This window comes from Triticum dicoccoides, chromosome 5A, assembly GCF_002162155.2.
Source record: "Triticum dicoccoides isolate Atlit2015 ecotype Zavitan chromosome 5A, WEW_v2.0, whole genome shotgun sequence".
Taxonomy (NCBI): domain Eukaryota; kingdom Viridiplantae; phylum Streptophyta; class Magnoliopsida; order Poales; family Poaceae; genus Triticum; species Triticum dicoccoides.
Genome location: NC_041388.1, coordinates 540,097,986 through 540,114,511, shown reverse-complemented (window position 1 = coordinate 540,114,511; position 16,526 = coordinate 540,097,986). Strand labels below are relative to the sequence as shown.

The 16,526-nt window shown below is 46.6% G+C and overlaps 3 protein-coding genes across 3 annotated transcripts; 1 reads left to right on the top strand and 2 right to left on the bottom strand.

Annotated features, from left to right (window-relative positions):
- Positions 1–1,171: 1,171 nt before the first annotated feature.
- On the top strand, positions 1,172–1,924 carry LOC119298667 (putative cyclin-F1-1). Its single transcript, XM_037575974.1, has one exon. The coding sequence runs from the start codon at positions 1,172–1,174 to the stop codon at positions 1,922–1,924; it is 753 nt and encodes a 250-aa protein (XP_037431871.1).
- Positions 1,925–2,960: 1,036 nt separating this feature from the next.
- On the bottom strand, positions 2,961–4,579 carry LOC119297765 (peroxidase 40-like). The gene is made up of 4 exons (XM_037575423.1): positions 4,242–4,579; positions 3,955–4,146; positions 3,684–3,849; positions 2,961–3,591 (listed from the first exon to the last, which is right to left on the bottom strand). Exons 1-4 carry the CDS (start codon positions 4,491–4,493, stop codon positions 3,185–3,187), a joined length of 1,017 nt encoding a protein of 338 aa, XP_037431320.1. The 5' UTR covers positions 4,494–4,579; the 3' UTR covers positions 2,961–3,184.
- Positions 4,580–7,730: 3,151 nt separating this feature from the next.
- On the bottom strand, positions 7,731–8,920 carry LOC119299922. Its single transcript, XM_037577035.1, has 2 exons — positions 8,635–8,920; positions 7,731–8,523 (listed from the first exon to the last, which is right to left on the bottom strand). The coding sequence occupies exons 1-2, from the start codon at positions 8,918–8,920 to the stop codon at positions 7,802–7,804; spliced, it is 1,008 nt and encodes a 335-aa protein (XP_037432932.1). The 3' UTR covers positions 7,731–7,801.
- Positions 8,921–16,526: the final 7,606 nt, after the last annotated feature.

Sequence of the window (16,526 nt, the reverse complement as noted above, 5' to 3'; positions counted from 1 at the left end):
AACTTTTGGTTCCTGGGTACATATGTACCCTATATGCAAAAAAAATAGATTAGTAATTCAACAAAAAGTCAAAAATTTCTAAAAATATTTTTGATAAAAACTTGACCTTCCATTGTACTAGTGAGAAAAGTGACAAAAACATAAAATTCCTCTTTGACTTCTTTTCAAAAAAGACAAATTTCCGGTCAAAATAGCGTGAATAGTGACCTATAGTAGCAAATAAATTGTCTTTTTCGCTGTGAAGTCAACATAGTTTTCTTTTTTGTGAAAATGTGTATACTAGTGCGCAAGTAAGTCAACTTTATTCTAAAAATAGTTTCTTAACTATTTTGACTTTTTGTTTAACTATTAAAAATAAATCCCCATATAGGGTACATATGTACCCAGGAACCATTGGGTATTTCCCCCTCGAGGGATGGAATACAAGTGTGGTCTTTTGCTTCATTACTTAACTGCCTGTCCCTGTTGGTAGTTTTGCTGTTGCAGAGAATGCTTGAACTTCCAGGATTGGTCTTTCAAAGAAATGAAAACTTTGCAGACTTGGTTTTGCTCTAGCTGATTTACATGTACGCACAGGAGTCGGGAGAACTAAAGTGAAACTTGTAGGGTCGCATAAGCTGCTGATTGACTTGATCTCGGATTTAATTATTTAATTTCATGTGACAATGTACATCCACTATACTGATGTACCTGACGCCACGTAACAACATGCAAATTAAGAAAAGAAAACAGTTTGTCTAATTCATATCTAGATGTTTTTTAAAGATGTCACATCTAAGCTCTCACAAGTATATAATGCATCAACAAGAAATAAAAAAAATTAGGACAAAAAAATAGACCATAAACAAAGTAAAAATTAGCTTAGATGTGACATAATTATGTCACATCTAGATGTGTCCTAGACAGACCCAAAAGAAAAATAATGCAAGTCCGACTCGGTACGATAATTCCGAAACCGAAACGTAATGGGTGTCAAACCTGGTCAGAACACTCGCCTCCCATCGATAAATACCTGGCGCCATACGCGATCGCCAAAGCCGGCTTTCCTTTCGTCGGCTCCGGACAGACACTGCTCCTGCCACGTACGGTGCTCTCCCTGCACGTTCCGATCAGCGATTACTCGACTGCCATCTCCCGAATCGCCGGTGACCCAGCACTCGCTGCGTGGCCAATGCTGCTCCAGCCGACGTACGACCCGCTGCAAGCCGACGTCCCGGCCGTTCATCCCTTCTCTCCCGCAGTCGGCGCCAAGAGAAACCTAGGGCGCAACTGCGCGGATCCCTACGAGCCCGACGTCGACGCGGACCTCCGGGTCAAGGAGAGGGAGCCCAGGGAGCACCCTGACGCCGACTACATGTCCAAGATGCAGCAGGGCCACCTGAGCCCGTCCATGCGCGCCGAGCTCGTGCTCTGGATGGACGCCTTCGCCCGCCACCTCGGCGGCCTCCCGGAGGGCACGCTCTGCCGCGCCGTCGCCTACCTCGACCGCTTCCTCTCCGTGCGCCCCGTTCCGGCCCACGACGAGGCGCTCCAGCTCGACGCCGAAGTCGTCGAGGCGTTCCTCGGGACCACCGTGCACGTGGTGGAGGAGATGGAGTGGGAGCTCTTCATGGATCTCAGCTGCGTCATGGACGGCCCGACCGCGTTCACGTTCGTCGAGCACTTCACGAGGTTCTTCGAGCGAGAAGACGAGTTCTTGGTGAGGTCCCTGGCGCTTCGGTTGGTCAACCTGACGTTGGCGTTTTTCGGGTTCGTTGGGCGGATCCTGCCGTCCGCCGTGGCTGCATCGGCGCTGTTCCTCGCCAGGCAGATCCTCGGAGTGCAGTTGAGCAACGATCTGGAGGAGGTGACGAGGTACAAGGCAGTGGACTTGATGGGTTGCATATGCTCCTTGGTGGAGCTGCTTCCTATGAAAAAACTCTAATCTGTAAATCTGTAGCTGGACTGTGTATGTATCATGAACAATATAATTCGATGGGATCGATCCATGTATCATGAACAAAAACCCTATTCCAAATTGATGGCATGGACTGTTCTTCAGTTCTTTTGTTTTTGAGAGAGGTTGTTCATGAGTTGCATATAATGCGCATATTGCATTGTGATATTTTGTATACAATTACAAACTGATCTAATATGGTATGGGTGAATTTCTGAATCTTTTTTGTGTATATGAAATAGTTTTGGACACCAGTTTGATAATCTTACATCTCGACTGCGTACATTTTTTTATAAAGGGTGATATATTAGTATCGAGCGGATATCAATTACACCGCCCTCTGCAACAACACAATGTTGAGAACAAGTCTAGCCATCGAGTATGCACACAACCACAAATAATAATGACAAAGATAAGAAAAAACAAAGCGCATGACCATAAAAAGTCATGTCGAGCCCAATCAACGACACACAAAAATGAGCGACAACACCTAACACTACCCTTGACAACACATAGACTATGATTAAAAGTTCTCAAAAAACGAGGCCTCCAGAAAAGGAACAACACACATATGCCACCACCGTCGCATATATCCAATAAAAGCAGATCAAGAGTTTTCACTCCCAAGGAGTGAGTTTGATAGCAGGATAATTTACATATGATAAATAGTAACAAAAATAATAGAATACAGAAAGTGGCCCATTTTTTATGTATGCTAAGGACAGGCCGGTAGTGCTTCTTATAGATGAGGCCCCAAAAGGGCAAGAAGACGGGGAAGGAGGGCAAGGCTGCCCCCCAAAACGAAGGGCTTGTGGAAGTGCTCGACGGTCACATAGAAGCACATCACCGAGCTCCGGGGCTTGTGGATATTGATCCGATGGTCTACAGTGACTGACACGAGAATTTTTTTTTTCAGGCGCCTGTCGAATAGAAGGTCCCTTCCCTCCTTTTTTTGTTTTGTTTTCTGGAAAACATCATGACACTCACCAACATGAATACACGGAGAAAAGCACAATAAAACTCAACCGAACACCTCCAACACGTGAAATTAATTATTTTGACAAGCCAAGAACGCCGCACATCACCAGATACGCCATACATCATCATACATCATAGTACTAGTTAGAATCTAGCAGCTTATTTCACAACGCGATGGAAAACATCAAACTAACTGAAAGCCACTACACACTACCCAAGTCCAATGCTAGCACGTTAAGCTTCTGTGCTTATTAATCGACCTGGCCGTAGCTAGTTCACCACACGGCAGTTACGGCGGACCTCGCCGGCGTCACGGCCGCCGGCCGGCGCGAGCCTCCCCATCCGCAGCATGGAGGCCGCGAAGTCGTCGAAGAAGAGCGCCGCGTCGAAGGCGTAGTCGGCCACGAGCGCCGCGACGTCCTCCGCCCCGGAGCCGGCGGGCGCGGCCAGCGCCTGGTCGGACGGCAGCAGGCCGTCGCCGGAGAGCAGGTTGATGTAGTACTGGTTGTCGAAGGTGGCCGGCGTGGCCAGGTCCAGGTGCGCCAGCGCCGACCCCGCCGAGCCCGCGCACAGCTGCTGCAGCGACTGCAGGAACCCCGTGTCCTTGGCCGACTCGCCCACGCTGGCGAGCCGCGCGCTGAACGTCGTGCACCGGGCCTTGCCGATGGTGTGCGCGCCTGTGATCGTCGTCGTGCACATTACAAGAATATACAATTGTAATTTCTTTCTCTGCAGAAGTATGTGCGATGATTCAACGACGGGACATTACCGGAGAGGGCGACCATGTCTTTTGCGATGAGGCCGACGTTGGTGAACTTCTGCACGAGCGTGGCGACGCCGGAGGTGGGCCCGGGGAGGTTGCTGTTGGCGGCCTGCAGGCTCGCCGTGCGGCTGTCCTTGCGGCCGGTCTCCACCTCCCAGCTGGGTCCACCAGACTGCATGCACCGGCCGGCGGCCATCCAATCCATTAGTGATGGTTAACGTGAGTGTGTACGCCCGCCGTGACCAGTGTATCATAAGCAAGCCGAAGTATAACATACGGCGACAACGGAGTCACGGGCGGCGATGGCGAGGACGTCGGCGCAGGAGACCGTCTCGGGGCACTCCTGCTCGAGCTCGGCCTTGATGGCGTCGATGACCTCGAACCCCCTCAGCGAGTTGATGTTCGGCCCCGCCGTCTTCTCGCCGACGAAGAACGGCTTGTCGTCCAGGAGCACAGAGCCGTCGCAACCCTGAGAAGCAAAGCAACAAGAGGGCAACACACTCACAATGGCGAGACTAGAGAGCGTGCGCCGGAAGCTCTGTTAGCAGCTCCTGGAGTACGTACATTGACGAAGCAGTCGTGGAAGTGGAGGCGGAGGAGGGAGGCGGCCATGCGGGGGTCGGCGGCCACGGCCTGCTCGACGGCCGCGCGGACGATCTCCTCCGCACGGGGGCAGCCGGCGCCGGCTCCGCCATACCCGATGCTCACAGAGGCGCCGGCGCTGCCGGTGACGCAGGACTTGTTGACCGGGCTGGCCCCAGCGGAAGCGGCCAGTGCAGCGAGCAGGAAGGCCAGGGCCATGGTGGCGCGCTCCATGGCAGTGTCAGGAGAGGCTGCTGCAGCTGGGGTGGTCTTCGAGTGACGCGGTCGATGAGTCTGTGCGCCAGTCGCTGGCCAGTATACCTTGTGGTGATGGTGATGAGGATGGAGATTCATGTGGTCTCGGTCACGTTTATATAGGAAAGAGAGGGAGAGCAGGTGAAGTGGCCGCTGGTCATGCCTTTTGCGTGACAGTGGAATCCTTGGTCCTAAGTTCTGACCTTGTGTACGTACAGTGCTACTCATTGGAATGTGCTGTACAAGAGAATTATGGTGCATATTTTGGTTTCGGAGCAGACGTCGAGGACTAGTGGCCTAGTGGGTGCGACCAATTCCAAATCATTTGGGATACATGCATGCATGGTAAGTTCTGGCTGCCCAAAGTGCATACTGTACGTGGAGAGTACCAGAGGTAGACATACTTGCCCATCATGTTCAAATAAATCACAAACTTGAAAATAATGCGTGGTGGATAATTACATTGTTCCTTTCGCAAAGAAAAAAAAGGGTAATTACATTGTTCCTTTCGCAAAGAAAAAAAAGACATACTTGCCCATCATTGTTCCTTTCGCAAATCATTTGTTGCAATTCTTTGCAACAAAGACATTGTTGCAAAAGGCTCCTTCGCAACATGAACATTGTTGCGAAGCCTGCGAATAACTTTTAAAGTCCTTTGCAACAAGCGGGATGTTGTTGCAAAATTCTGTTTGCAACTTAATCCTTGTTGCGAAAAACATCCATGCGTACCACGGATCCATGATGATGTTTGCATCCTGCGAATGCACGGTAGTGGGGTGCTATGCCTATGCATGCATGCACAATGATTCACCGGATGGGGTTGGCAGCAGGAGCAATGAGAGCTGCATGCACGGTCTGGGCTGGTGTGCGCATGAAGCGGTCAAATTTACCTCGAGGTGGATGTGGATCGATAGGGACGCGCACTGTTGGATCGGCGGAAGCTCATCATTGGTCGCAGGGTACGTACGTGTTGGACTTGGAATTACTCGCGCGCGCTAGAGAGATTTCACTCGCGGCGACCGGGTCTTGCTCACGCCGTTGGGCATGCATGTGCAGGCTGACCGATCCTAGAAAGCTTCCTCTGCGTTTGCGTTTGTTGAGTGAGGGGCCGGGCCAACTAAGGGCCAGTTCTTTTCGCCGATTCTCCCAGAATCGTCACCCTACCCAGCTTCTCTCAGAATCGCCACTTCATATATTTTTTACAATCTTAGCTAATTAGACCTTAACTAGATAGGATTGTAAAAAATATATGAAGTGGCGATTCTGGGAGAAGCTGGGGAGGGGGGCGATTCTGGGAGAATCGGCCAAAAGAACTGGCCCTAAACCAGTGCGCATGCACGTACGAGCGCGCGTAGTCGGTGAACCGTCCAGCGGGCACGTATATATGCTACAGCTCTATGGGAAATGCCGTTGGTTCCCGGGTATACACACTCGATATGGATTTATTTTTTAATAATTTCGTAAAACCTCATAAAATTTCACAACTTTTTTCGAGTAACTTGGCTTTCTTTTGCACTAGTATATAAATTTTCAGGAAGGAAATTCTGTGTTCACTTCTGGGCAAAGAAAAACAGAACCTATTGCTATATAGTACAAGTTATTGTTCACACCTATTTGTCCTTTAATTTTTTATTTTTTTGCCCTGAAGTCAATTGGGTTTTTCTTTTGTGATTTTTTTACGAGTACGATAAAAGGTCAAGTTTATTTCGAAAATTATATTTAGAATTTATTTTACTTCTTATTTAATTACTAATTTTCATATAGGGTGTATATACACCCATGAGCCAAACATTCTTGTCTTCGAGTTCCTGATTACATTTAAATCATTGGGGTACCGAAGTCTTCATCTTGTTGTATCCACCGGTGCCTCGCCGTGAGCATGACTCTTTGTCGCCTCTGGTCCTCTGTCTTGGCGGAGAAAATTTATGTAAATCCAAAAGCATGCAAAAGCAGTGGCCAGAAAAGTCGCCGTTGTAGACCAAAAGTCGCTGGCGAATGCAATCGGTCAAGCAAGTCGCCAACTAAAGAAAAAAAACTAAAAAGAGCTTGTAAAAACCCCGGAGACCACGACTCCCGGTCGAATCCAAACAGATCCACCGGAATCAATTCAGACTGGATCCTAGAAGACCTATCGAAGACACACATCCACATGCACTCTGCCGGCGATAAGCACACCAACAAAATGAGGATAGGGCGGGGAGGACATTATCCTTACACTAGGACAATGAAGCCACCTCGCCGCCACAATCTAGTCGCATAGACACCCTAAAGAAAACCTGAACCAAGTTGCCCACGCGGTTGACATATTACAGTTATGCTATCATTCAAAATTCCAGATAAAAACAGCAATGACTTGGTTGAGTGGGTATGCTCATTACTGGAGATGACGTAGAAGACAAGAGATCAAGATAGAGAATGACACCCCTCCAGAAAGATGGAGTAAGATAAGGCAGGTCGAAAGGTCTCATGCTTTGTAAGCTACCATATATCTTGAACAAAATGTCTTTCTTCAGTCACAACGAGAAGTAATATTGTATTTTGTGTGAATAGAAAACAGATTCAACACTTTATATCAAAGTCAACCAACGTTTTTATCTATAGCTGAATCTTCAGATATTGGAACAAATTGAAGTATTTATGTACCCGCATAAAATAAAAAGGGCAACCTGGTGCATGTAGCTCCCGCTTGCGCAGGGTCCAGGGAAGGGTCCGACCACTTTGGGTCTATAGTACGCAGCCTTTCCCTACATTTCTGTAAGAGGCTGTTTCCAGGACTTGAACCCATGACCTCATGGTCACAAGGCAGCAGCTTTACCACTGCGCCAAGGCTCCCCTTCATGTACCTGCATAAAATATGCCAACAAATTTCTATCAATTGCAAAGAAATAATACCTCTACGGTGGCTTCTCAATTACCGATTAACCTTTGTTTTTTTCGTCTACGAAAATAGGGAAGACAATAAGCCTCTACACCAAGTGATGCACACAGTCTATCCCAATTAAGCTTGATGTGTTGCCATAATTAGCAGTTAGGGACCTACGTTCAACCAAGTTCTTCAAACTGTTGTATTTGCATCTATACTGGTTAATGCACTCCATTTTTTTCTTAAAATGGATGTTATCAAGATCCACGGCCGAATTAACGGTGCACATTCATTTTACAATGATAGCCACATAGAGCTTATTTATCATCGTGAGATCGTTACACTCACTCAATGCCTGCATCACTCACTGCCTTATTCCATGGTAGAGTAGGTATGTGACTGCGTATCTCCTTGGAGGCTTCATTTATGCAGCCATGGCACGAACATGGCTTGCGCCACCATTGTGCTGAAACTTGGAGACCGCACAATCCGTCGAGAAGAGGCCCGATGAGAAGTACTTTGGCGTGCCACCCATGATGGGCATCTTGGCTGTGACATTCATCTTATTGACGTAGTTAGACCGGTAGGTTTGGCCGAGCACGCCATCGACAACGTCGGTGAGGGAATGAAACTTGAAGCGAAGGTCAAGGTGCACGAGACTGTCCTTCGCGGTCTTGCCGTAGTTATGGATCTTAGAGTCCTCGTCCGTGATCGGCACGGCGTTGGCCGAGATGCTGAACACATTGGCGAAATCCACCTTGATGGAGTTGACAATGTCTGTGCGTTGCACGGATAGACCGGATTGGACCTTGGACACCCACTGGGCATTGTTGGCGGTGTCTATATTGATGGGCTCCCCATTGAAGGTTATCTCAATGTGGTCCTCATCCTCCTCCCACTCGACAGCCTTGCGAGCGCCTACAAAGAGGCGGTGGTCGCCGAAGGTGACACTGATGGCCTGTATCCATGTGAAGTTCCTCTCATTGACGGGGTTGTGGTTGCCGATAAAGTGCGCGTTGATGTGGAGATCGACGTCGGAGACGATGCAGAAATCCTGATCCTTCCTGCCATGGAAGTAGTAGGTGACACCGTCGCCACCAGTGAAGCTAGGGTCGCCACACGAAGTGCCTGGAAACTCCACACACCCTACATACACGGATCAAACTCAAAGGTGTATAAATCGACACTAATCCAAAAGTGAAATTTAAATTTGGTATGCAACATATTGATCAACATATGAATATATACTGGACGTACTGCATGTGGTCTCGCAGTAGCTGCATGACATGGAGCAGGACTTGGGGCAGAGGTCCGGGCATTGCGCGATGCATGTATCGCCCCAGTCGTCTTCGCAGGTGAAGATGCGGTTGGGTTTGTTGTAGTTGACACGGTAGGGTTGGCCGTTGGCGTAGGAGGGGACCTGGGACTGGGGAGGCGGGGTGTGGTGGGAAGGAGGAGGGGTGTAGGGAGGATGCTGGCCCACGACGCCTACCGCAAATGCCGCCACCAGAAAGAAGCACCAGCCTACCAGTGCCCGAGCCATTGTTGCCACGATGAGGGTGGTCGATCTAGATGAATATTGCAGTGTGTGTATCAGTGTATGTGTGTGTTGTTGTTGTGTGGCAGCTATAGTGTTAGCGAGGGATATCTTATAGGAGATGGATGGCTGTGACTTTAACGGAAAGGTTATTTGGAGGGCAAGTGACTTGTTTGGGAAGTGCCGTAGGGCAGGAAAAAGTACTAGCAACTTGCTGGATGGAATTGACTAAGTCAGGGTCTACGATCTAGTTGACATACATATATATATGGCCAGCTAGATGTATGCATAGCCGTGATATTTGCATGCACGTGCAGTTTATAATGTAAAAATAGCTGCCGACAGGTACTTTTGCTGCTCCTTCACATGATCAAGGCAAATTATTTGTGGCACACTCACTTGATCCACCGGATCAGCATCTGTTTGTAGTTTCCGAGGGAAGGGTTGATTTGTTCAAGAGGTCAAAATGTTGGTTCATGCTGGAGAACTGAAACCATTCCATTATATATCGCCATTCTCATGGATTCTCAGGTGTGTATATATATAGATGACATGTCGTCAAGTAGAAGGAAAGAAATCAGGATATAATGAAGCCGCTCAAGAAAGATAGAGAGAGATAAGAGAGGTGAACGAATCTTGGAACGATATTCATTTTCTAAATAAACACGTGTGAATAAATTTCAAGCAATTGTAAAGAGAAAAAACAAACCTACGGTGGCCTCTTGCCGCCCAACCTTGTTGCCACCTTTACTCATGGTTGGCGACCCACGTTCAACGCCGATTCTAGGAAAGCAAACTCGATTGAGCAACCAGATATGGGGTTTACTTCCCTGCAACAAAAAGATAGGACGCCGATAACGCCCACACTTGTGGGTGTTAATGGATCTGCCCACATATTTTGTGTGGTGTCTAAGAGTATCAGCCCACACGCATACGTGTGGGCGAAACAAGTAATGTCCGCGCGTTTTTTTCCGCAATCCCTCTCACATGCCTACGTGTGGGCAAAATAGATAACGCTCACACGCCCGTACATCAGGCCTCCTACATCATGGTCCCACACACCCCGCGTGACAGTCACCACGCCCTTCGCAATTGTCATGGTCCGGACCCTCTTTCATGTTCGTTTAACTGCAATTGCCATGTCGCTGAACTACAGTTGTCATGTCGGACAACTATAGTTGCCATGGTTGCTCAACTGCAGTTGTCATCACAGGTCAAGTGCTAGATGCTTTTTTTGGACAACCGCAACTATTGCCATGTATGGTTTGGTTTACTATAGTTTCCATGATTTGAAAACTTTAGGGGTTGCCACCTACTAACACTAGACAGTTGCCATGTATGGTCTGATTTACTACAGTTGCCATGATTTGAAAACTTTAGGAGTTGCCACCTACTAACGCTAGGCAGTTGCCGTGTAGCGCTACAAAAAGACATGGCAAAATAATATGTTCGGGTAAAGAGAGAATTGCCATCTGCTTACAAGCACACTAGGGCAGTTGCTATGTACCCTGCAAAGCACATGGCAACTGACATGTTTGGGTAAAAGAGAGAGTTGACATCTGCTTACAAGCACAATAGGGCAGTTGTCATGTACCCTGCAAAACACATGGCAACTGGCAGCTTTGGGTGTGGGAGAGGAGACGGGCGTGTGGGCGAACTGACAAATGCCCACACACTAGCCCCTGTGCGTGAGTGAAAACTGACGTGTGGGCTAACTTGTAAACGCCCACACATGGTCCCTCCGTGTGGTGAAAATGGACGTGTGGGCAACCGGATGAATGCCTACACACCAGCCCAGTCCTACGTGACACCACAAACATGCCAAGATTCGTGTAACCACAAACAAACGTGAATTCATGCATGTGGACGAGATGCAAACACCCACACATGTGGGCGTTAGTATTTCCGAAAAGATATGGGGTTTAATTCCCTTCCAAGATTTTGGAAAATGTGATGAAATCATTACTGTTACAACTATATGCTTGCAAGAAAAACAAGAAGTGCATACAAAGGCTGAGCTCCATAGAGCTTTTGTTTATTTTTCAGCGAAAATACTATTTTCACACATTGAAAAAATCTAAAAAGAAAGTATATACATAGATGTATATTTGTAGTATACAAGTATAAATTTTCATGAACATATATGTTCATATGTAACATACACAGAAAGATAGATACATAGATTAAAATGGTTTTTTCTTTGTTGTTTTTGGGCCAGATATTTTTGTGTAGCATGCAAATAATCAAATTACTTGATGAAACTTTGTACATACCTGAAGAACATGCATATGTATTTGTATTAAAAAAAAGACATTTTTTGAATTTTTAAATATATTTTGGTTTTTTAAAGGGGCTCCATGGAGCCCGGCCTCTACAATGCCGCACTCTGCATTTTTTTTGGCTATTATACATATTAGTTTCACAAAGTAGGGCGTTTTGGAGGTCGAGCGCCATGGAGGCCATTTTTTAAAATGAACTTTTCAGTTTAAAAAAGATCTGAAAAACAATATACATATGTACAAGGATGTAATGTATATGTGCGTAAAATTTCACGATGAAATACCTTGAATTGCAAGCTGGAAAATATCATGGACTTTCAGAATGAACAATGCATGTGCTGAAAAGTCACATGTTTTTTTATGTAGCTCCCATTTCAATGCATTTTGTGATGCAAATTTGCACACAGGTACATTATGGTGTGTCGGCATATGTGTATTTGTCATGGAAGTATAAATTTTGAGTTTTTATAAAATTCGCCTCCATGAAGCTTGGCCACCATTTAGCATTTTCGGCGAGGGTCGTCCAGTTGACACAGTCCTACAGTATGTAATTAGCCCTAGACGAGGATGTCTGCTTTATGGGTGTATATAAACCCTATATGAGGAAAAAAAGTAATTAAATGAAAATTAAAATATTTTAAAATAAACTTGACCTTTTATTGTACTTTTTAAAAATCCAAAAAGGAAAAAAAACGTTGACTTCAGAAAGAAAAAAAATTAGGCCAAAAAAGTGTCAATAGTGACTTCTATAGAACAATAAAAATATTGGAACTGAAGTCAACATCAGTTTTTTATTTGCGAGAATTTATATACTAGTGCAAAAGAAAGTCAAGTTTATCCCAAACAGACATTTAAACTTTGTTGAATTATTCTTTCCCATATAGGGTGCATATACACCCAGGAACCAAAGGGCATTTCTCACTAACCATGTACTTTCTCCGTTCCGAATTATTTATCGTAGATATGGATGTATCTAAATGTATTTTAGTTTTAAATATATTCATTTCTGCGACGAGTAATTTGAACGGAAGGAATACTATCAAGAAGATAGCCAACTGTAAAGAAGCCGACATCATGTTGGTGCTTCCGCGCGTCGGTGACTACCAGTTGCCGACTAGAGCATGTAGCGATGACCACCTAGGCGAGAGAGAACAGAAGCATGGCCCCTTATTTCTCTTCTCATAAAAACAACGGGCCTCTGTTTCCCACTATTCAGGCCCGTTCGCATATTGGCCTGTTCGCCATGTTGGTGGATCTTGGGCGCGCATATGTCTCGCTTATAGCATATAGTGAGATGTAGGGCAGACTGGCGTTTCCTATTTGGCGCTGCAGGCGCCAGTTATAGCTCATTTTGCAAACTGGCGCCTGCAGCGCTGGGAGCTGGGCCGGCCCATCTATTATTTTCTTTTTTTCAAAACGAAAAAGACGAACCGGCGACCTCCTCCTACTAGCTGGGATGCACCAACCACCGCCCTAGCAGACCTCAGCTGAAAAAATTCATCTTTCTACCCTTTTCATCGTTCCTCTTTTCTTCTCCTTCTTCTTTTTCTTCCTTTTTATTCTTCCTGGTTCGCATACTTTTTGTTAAAATGGACGAACTTTCTTAAAATTTGAGAACTTATTTCCAAATTTGATGAAATAATTATTAAATTTCGATGAACTTTTTTATAAAATTGGTGTTTTTTATCAATTTCGATTAACTATTTCCAAATCGGAAAACTTTTTTTTCATTTTTGATGAACTTTTTTTTAAATCTATGAACTTTCTTCAAAATCGACGAACTTTTTTCAAAATCAGTGAAATATTTTTCAAATTGGATGAACTTTTTGTTCAAAATCGGTAAACTTTTTTCAAAATCGACGAACTTTTTTCAAAATCAATGAACCTTTTGTTCAAAATCGGTGAACTATTTCCAAACTTATGAACCTTTTTTCAAAATTTCATGTACTTTAATCCTAAATTTTGTGAACTTTTTTCAAATTCGTGATATTTTTCTCAAATTCATGATTTAGTTCATTTTGTACGCACCTTTTTCAATTTTATGAACTTTCTCAAAATTCACGTTTTTATATGGTGCATTCATTTTTATTTTATCATAAAATAATACGCATAATAGGCTGGATAAATAATAAGGATTATTTGTCCTCAAAATGAACAACTAAGGAAGTACGGCTAGGTTGTGTTTGAAGATTTGGTTGCAGGAGGTGCGAGTTCGAATCCTGGGTCCATAACATTTTTTTGCTATCCGCGCTCTTCCCTCCGTTTCTTGGGCCGGCCCACGACGCGAGGCATGCGACCGCCGCTATCGCTAGCCAGCGCCTACCGCCTACAGCGCCGAACAGGAGCTCCCGGGAAGACTCGCCTGAAGCGAGTGTTGTACTGGACCGGCCCAGCGCACGAGAGGCAAGCCACAACCTCATTTTTCTCGGGGTTCTCACATTTTTATGTTTTCAATTTTTTTATACTTCCAAATATTTTAAATATATTACAAAAATCACATTCATTAAAACAACGCTCGTCATATCGTTGTGCCATAATTTTATGATGGGTCTTTCGTTTTAAAAAATCAGAGCTTTTCGGGTCTAGTTTACCGATCCGTCCATAAATACGTATGAAAGTTGAAATAGTTTATGTGATGGATGTGACCGGTATCAATCAATGAAACAGTTGCTCTATGCAGGATTTCAATAGAATGAAATACATCATAAGTAGTAGTAATTGAAAGCCCTGGGACTGCAACCGGAACTACCCGATCCACTGAAATATGATAAGGGATAGGTACTTCATCCGCTGGTATCATTGTAGAGTGATCGTTACCTATCTGGCTTGAAAAGCCCCTCCCCCCTCCTCCCCCCACGTCGTTCGCTCCTGGGCGACACGGGGGCGAACCCCTAGATCCGGCGCCAGGCCACCCCCGCCCGCCTACTCCTCCCTCCGCCGTCGTCGGCGGCCGTCCCGGGCTCCGCCCGTGCGGTTGTTGGCGGCGGCGGGGCGTCCCTGCGTGCTCCCTTTCCCGGATCCGCGCCCTATCTCTCCTCCCGACGGCGACCCCTCCTCTCAGGCATCCTCTCTTGGCGCGGTGCTCGGCCCCGGATCTGGCCTCTACGGCGTCGGCCATGGCGGCCGCCGTCCCGGCCGTGCTTCGGGGTGGCTTGAGGTCCAGCTGCCCATCTGGCCGCCATGGTGGCCTCCCTTCCAGATCTGCGCTGGTGGCGACCTGTGGTCCTCCTCTTGACCGGCGGGAGGACGTGTAGGGGATGTGGCCCCTCTGCCCGGCCTGGGCGTGCTGCCCCTGCTCCGGTTCTTGGGGTTGCCCCCCTCCCCCCCGGCTGGATCTGAGGTGTTTGAGCGCCGCAGGCCCCCTTCCCCGGTGGATGTCATGGTGGTCTGGTTCGTCGTTCTGGCGTGGTGTTGGGGCTGCTCCCTGTGTTGGTGGAGATGCTCGTGGTGGGTGGATGCCGGGGCGGCGGCCCCGGGTTGTGCGGGCGGCGCCGGCTCTACGGCGAGCGGCGGCCGCGAGGGCTGTACCGCAAGCTCGGTCGTGCGGGCGACGAGGTTGTGGCGGGCGTGCTCTATCTGGTGAAGATCGATGCCCTCCGCTCATGGATGCACCCACCGGCCTGATCCGGCCATGGCGGCTTTGTCGACTCGGCCCGTGCTCTCGGGTTCGGGTGGTTGGGAGTGGAGTGTGGGACCGGGGGAAACCCTTGGCCTTTGGTGGCCATGTCGAGGCCGTCTCCATTTTCTTGGAGTCGGTCCCCTTCTTGGAGGCCTCGTTGAGATCCCCTTCTGCTTCCTTCTTCCTCGCTCTGCATGGGGCGAAAGCCCTAGTTCCCCTTGTGGGCGGCGGCGATGTGTCAACGTCGTTCCCTTTCTGGAGGCGTCGTCTGGGGTTCGTGGAGGTGTGAATGGTGCTTTTCTGCTTGGTGAGGGCAATGTGGCGGCGAGCTGTTCGATGTTCTTCGTCTTCTCCACGCGGTCTTCATCTTTTGTAGGCGCTCTTTAGCTTGCGTCTGGTTGGGTGGCTGCCCAGGTGGTGGTGAGGTCGTGGGATCCCAGCGGAGGTGGTGCTCTACTCCCTCATGCCTGGGCTGCCAGGCGGCATTGTCCAATCGGCTCTATGGTGAGCACTCTACCTTCCGACGGTTCGGCGCCCTTCGAGCCAGGGCGAGAGGATAGTGGTCTTCTTTAGAGGTAGAAGCGAGTGGCTTGTTGTCCTTAGCATGTTCTGCGGGAGTAGGCGAGGAGATGTTGGTTGTCGATGCTGGTTTCTTGCTGCCCTCACCCTGCTGCTGGTGTGGCTACTGCTCAGGGTGTCTGACCTTGGTGATCTTGGCTAGGCTCCTATTACTATCTCTTGTTTGCTAGTATCACAAATAGGTCGTAAGCTGCTACAGCTTTCTGTATCTTTGTCGTTTCTTGTTTCTTTACTTGTTGTACGCTTACTTGTAATTCTGGCCGGTTGATGGCTTTGTTAATACAAAACTGGGTTAGGTTCGAGCCTTTTCTCGGGCTCGGCCGACACCTTTTCTCTAAATCTGGCTTGAAAAGGTGGTCCGGGAGCTTCCTCTCTTCCAGCAAGCAAAACAAGATCCAAGTGTAAGAACTAGTCTATTTTTTATTGTACATAATGCAATTCGATTCCGGATTGGTTTCAAATAAAGGGAATGCGCGAGCAGGAGCAAAGATTGGGGCTCTGGCTCTGGAGACTGTTCGAACGAAAAGAAAATGACTTCAAACAAAGTAAGAAAAGCTGGTATTAGGTTTTTCGTAGTTGGAGTCCTGTTTTAGCTGCTCTTGGCACAGTTGACTTAATGGCTTAGTTTTCCTTCTTTTTTTACCAGAATGAAAAAAGTTTCATAAAACATTTGAAAAATCTTAATCAATCATTTGAAAAAATGTTAAACGTGTATAAAAAATGTTTCTCATGTATACAAAAAATATACTATGTGTATGACAAAAGTTGAACATTTATTTAAACATTCTTAATCAAGCATTGAAAAATGTTAACTGTATACAAAATATATACAATGTGTATGGAAAGAATGTCGAACTTGTACTTAACATGTTAAATGTGTATTAAAAATTGTTCAAGTGTATAAAACAATGTTGTTCATGTGTTGAGTATGTTCTAAATAGCAATAAAATGTTTTTTCACACACAATGTACATTTTTGAATGAACCAGGAAGATTTTAAATACATATTTGACATTTTTTAAATAAATAACTGATTTTAAAAATATATTTTTTATGTCTACTTTTGCTTAATGTACGTTCTACATTTTTTATACACACGATCAACATTTTTATATACATGTTTACCATTTTAAAAA

Coding starts and splice junctions, on each gene's coding strand:
- LOC119298667 (XM_037575974.1), top strand. CDS start 1,172: ATGCTGCTCCAGCCGACGTACGACCCGCTGCAAGCCGACGTCCCGGCC.
- LOC119297765 (XM_037575423.1), bottom strand. CDS start 4,493: ATGGAGCGCGCCACCATGGCCCTGGCCTTCCTGCTCGCTGCACTGGCC. Junction 4,147..4,241: donor TCCACGACTGCTTCGTCAAT/GTACGTACTCCA, acceptor TTTGCTTCTCAG/GGTTGCGACGGCTCTGTGCT. Junction 3,592..3,683: donor AGACATGGTCGCCCTCTCCG/GTAATGTCCCGT, acceptor CGACGATCACAG/GCGCGCACACCATCGGCAAG.
- LOC119299922 (XM_037577035.1), bottom strand. CDS start 8,920: ATGGCTCGGGCACTGGTAGGCTGGTGCTTCTTTCTGGTGGCGGCATTT. Junction 8,524..8,634: donor CTACTGCGAGACCACATGCA/GTACGTCCAGTA, acceptor CCGTGTATGTAG/GGTGTGTGGAGTTTCCAGGC.